Genomic DNA, 4,358 nt, shown 5'->3' with positions numbered 1-4,358 from the left:
AACCATTTTTAAATATTAATTTCATGAGTTTCCACCTTTTACTTATATATATACATGGAGAGTTCCAACACGTGGTTTAATGTATATATATATATATGAAAACGGAGATTGAGGGAGAAAGAAGGAGGAGGCTAAGAATGGCAACTATTGTATCCATTATTCTAAAACAATTCCCATGTGATAAGTTTAACTCAACCCTCTACCTTTCAATAGTAGTTGCCATCATTATTAGCATCCTTCTTGTGATTAATCTAACTATCACAAGAAGAAGCAAATCAATTATAAATCTTCCACCATCACCACCAAAGTTACCATTCATTGGAAACCTTCACCAACTAGGAACACTGCCACACCGTTCTTTCCAAGAACTCTCCAACAAGCATGGCCCTCTCATGTTCCTTCAGTTAGGGCAAATCCCAGCATTAGTGGTTTCATCTGCAGATTTGGCCAAGGAAATCATCAAAAACCATGATCTTGTTTTCGCGAGCCGCCCTCGAACGACGGCCGGAAATATCTGTATCTATGGCTGCAAAGACATAGCGTTTGCGCCCTACAACGAAGCATGGAGACAGAAAAAAAAAGTTTGTGTTGTTAAACTTCTAAGTACCAAAAAAGTTAAATCGCTTCTCCCTGTAAGACAACATGAGGTTGCAAAACTTGTTGCTACCATCCAAGAAGCGTGCTCAAGAGAAGTCTCATCATCATCTTGTGTGATTAATCTTAGTGAGTTGTTGGTTGCTACATCGTACAACATCGTTTCAAGATGTGTTCTTGGACAAAACTTTGATTTCTCAGAAGTTAGTGGTCATGGAAGCTTTGGAGAGCTTGGCAGGAAGTTGGTGAGGCAATTCGGTGAGTTTTGTGTTGGTGATTTCTTCCCCTCATTGGGTTGGGTTGATGCTGTTAGAGGCTTGACTTCCAAGTTTAATGCCACTTCTGTAGCAGTAGATGCTTTCATGGAAGGAGTAATTGAAGAGCACAAGAAAAATAAGACGAACAATGATGATGATGATGATAGTAACAAAGACTTTGTGGCTATACTTCTTCATCTTCAAGAGATGGGTATGCTTGAATTTGAGTTCACTAGAGAAGATCTCAAAGCAATCCTAGTGGTTTGTTTCTTCTATCTTCCTTTCTCATAATATAGGATCAGCATAATATATAGAATGACTCATTTTGTGTTTTTAATTTGGGATGTTTTTGAAAGTAAACTTTTGTAAAATTGAATAAATTTTGAATTAATTATTTTACTTGAAATAAATCATAGAAAAATACTAGGAGCCATCAAAGTCATATACTTTAGAGTATATTATTTATCATTAATATTTGGAACGTAAGTTCTATATAAATACAATATTATTATAATGTTTACTTTAGAGTATATTAACATGCTTTAGAGTATGTTATTAATACTTTATATTGACATTTGATCCTATATTATTATAATGTTTACTTTATCATCTATAAATTTGTTCTATTGTTCGCCTTACTCTTTAAACTCTTTTCCTATTTTTAATTGCAACCCCGCTACGTAATGAACAAAAATTCTATCAATTTTTACTAACTCTTGCTTATAATTATGTTTAATAAAAATATTTTTATAGATGTGTCTAATAAAAATATTTTTTTTATGATTGTATTTAATAAAAATATTTTTATAAATATTATTAACAATAAGTTGGCAGATAGTATATTTATCTTTTAATAGATATTTAGTCATCAGTAGCGTATTATTTTAACCCATTATTTCATTTGGTTAATATAGGACATGTTTCTTGGAGCAACTGATTCTAGCTCCACCATTTTAGAGTGGACTTTTTCTGAGCTCCTTAAGAATAAGCCAAGTACCATGAAGAAAGTTCAAGAAGAGGTAAGACAAGTTGTGGGGAACAAATCAATGATAGATGAAAATGACATAAATCAAATGAACTATTTGAAGTGTGTGATCAAAGAAGTTCTTAGGCTACACCCACCTCTTCCTGTCTTAGTCCCTAGACAAACAACATCAAATTCAAAAATAAAAGGCTATGATATTCCGTCAAAAACAACTGTTTATTTGAATGTTTGGGCAATTCATAGGGACCCTGAATTATGGAAGGATCCTGAAGAATTCATTCCTGAAAGATTTGAAAGTAACCAAATTGATTTCAAAGGACAAGATTTTCAGTATATCCCTTTTGGATCCGGAAGAAGGGGTTGTCCTGGAATGTCATTTGGACTTGCTTCTACAGAATATATTCTTGCTAATCTTTTATATTGGTTTGATTGGAAGCTGCCTATAAATGAAGACATAGACATGACTGAAATGTCTGGAATCATTGTTAGCAAGAAAGTACCACTTCATCTTGAAGCCGTAATGATGGACAATTAGATATATAATTGTTTATGTTTTTTTTATGAATTTAAATTTTTATGATATATTCGCATTTTTATGACCTAAAAATTTAAAGTTTTATCACTGTTGACCCCAAAAGATTATTTAAAGCTTGATGTATTTGTGATTATTAGGCTCCTTGATTTCAAGATTTTACTTCACCTTCTCTATGGTGGAACTTTGTTACATGTATGTAATAAGCTTTCTTTATCTTGTAATGGGTGGTGGAACTTATTAATAAGAAAACATGATATTTGGTTGTTTAATTAGTCTAATTAGTTAAGTTTAAGTATCATTTTGCGATTGTAATTTCATTTTTTTTCAAGAAAATCTGGCGCCATAATAAACTTTAGAATTACACAAGTCACGTCTAGTTCATTACTTTTTTTTTTTGGTGACTTCTAGTTCATTACTTTACTCCCCTAATAATCCCCCAAACCACCAATTAATGGAGTTAGGCTATTATTAATAACTTTATGTATTTTATGGTTAATATAATTAATATTTATTAAACAACTACTCTTCTACCTTAACCCATAACAATAATAAAGAAGTCTTGTGGCTCATAAATTTAATCCAACAGAATACATAAATTCAATTACAATTTTAGTTTTTATTATCTCATGTTATTTGTATGTTATCTTTTTATTCTTACACAATTTTATCAATATTAAAAGTAATTAAGTATCATCAAAATGGTAGTATACCTATATATGAGTTATTAATTAACTTTAATTTATATATATTGAACCAAATAAAATAAATAAAAATTTGTGAAATTGTATCACATGGAACTGAAATATATTCCGTAACTTATGATGAGCATCTCTGAATTGTCTTTGATGAGATACTGTACAAATTGAAGTCATAGTACAATAATGCAAGTAATAATTGTAGCTCTGATGAGATAGGGTGGGTCGCTTTTTAATAGAGGTGAATGCTATAGCGTAGCGGATCAAATTCCTATCTATTTGATGGCAGATTCAGTTGGTATCTATGAAAATTTCGTGTGAATCACTTTGTACTTAAGTTATTAAAAAATTAAACAAATAATATTTAATAAATTTTACATAATTTATTTTTTATTTTAAATATTTTATTTTTTACTTAAAAAAAAGTTAGGTAATTTAGACACCATAACAAAGACACTATAAAACTCACCTTTAATTTTAGTGTCATGGTTTACCCTTTCTAATAATGCACTTTTTAATTTTCATATGAAAATATAATATGTGATGGACTTCGTTATGGAGAAGGGTGGTGCTTCACCTGAGTGTGGTGTCAGGTATACCACAAATCGAACCCTGTGTATTGTATGAAGGAACACGGACGGTCCGTGTTGTAGGTGGGAAGACGAACCCTCCGACTTGTTCTTCCCCTGCCACTTATCGCGCTCAACTGGCTCCCCCAACGGTGCCCTACCCAACATTAACCCCACATTTACCTTCCGTTTCTCTCACTTTACTAAATAATAACAGAAATTACACTAACAAATTTTTGGGTTACATATCATCAAGGAAAAAAATACAAATGCAGAGAACCAGAGGAAGAACACGGATCTGAGACTGTTATACGAGTTGCACACTTTTATATTTTCATTAACCCTAAATCGGACTCACCGTTTATCATTTTAAAAAAAGGGAACTTCCAGTCATCATCACATCGTACTCTCCGACTTGTTAGCTTATTTTTTTAACAAATAACTCGGACCCTCCGAGTTTTACATCTAGACATGACATAAAGCTGTCCTACCTTCTCGTCTAACACTCCCTATTTTCATATCTGGAGAAAGCACACTCACGGGTTTTATAACTAAAAAATTGAGCCCTAATAATGTACATGTGAAAATTCAGTATATATTTTGTTGTGTGGATACTATACATTTAAGAGTTAAATTTATTTTTTTATTTTAAAATTTTTAAATATATAAATTTGATCTTTAAATTTGTATTTTAGTGTTAAAAGATTTTTTAAACATGTTAAT

At 31.4% G+C, this 4,358-nt stretch overlaps 1 protein-coding gene across 1 annotated transcript; it reads left to right on the top strand.

Annotated features, from left to right (window-relative positions):
* LOC107611312 (cytochrome P450 71A1-like) lies at nucleotides 65-2,640 on the top strand. Its single transcript, XM_016313254.2, has 2 exons — nucleotides 65-1,112; nucleotides 1,766-2,640. Exons 1-2 carry the CDS (start codon nucleotides 96-98, stop codon nucleotides 2,369-2,371), a joined length of 1,623 nt encoding a protein of 540 aa, XP_016168740.2. The 5' UTR covers nucleotides 65-95; the 3' UTR covers nucleotides 2,372-2,640.

The sequence above is a fragment of the Arachis ipaensis genome, chromosome B08 (assembly GCF_000816755.2).
Source record: "Arachis ipaensis cultivar K30076 chromosome B08, Araip1.1, whole genome shotgun sequence".
Classification (NCBI taxonomy): domain Eukaryota; kingdom Viridiplantae; phylum Streptophyta; class Magnoliopsida; order Fabales; family Fabaceae; genus Arachis; species Arachis ipaensis.
Note: the sequence above shows the minus strand (reverse complement) of the source record. Positions and strands in the feature narration are given on the sequence as shown.

Bases quoted from the DNA above. Each gene is read 5' to 3' on its own strand.
- LOC107611312 (XM_016313254.2), top strand. From the start codon at position 96: ATGAAAACGGAGATTGAGGGAGAAAGAAGGAGGAGGCTAAGAATGGCA. The intron at 1,113-1,765 runs GTTTGTTTCTTC...TGGTTAATATAG, and splicing joins ATCTCAAAGCAATCCTAGTG to GACATGTTTCTTGGAGCAAC.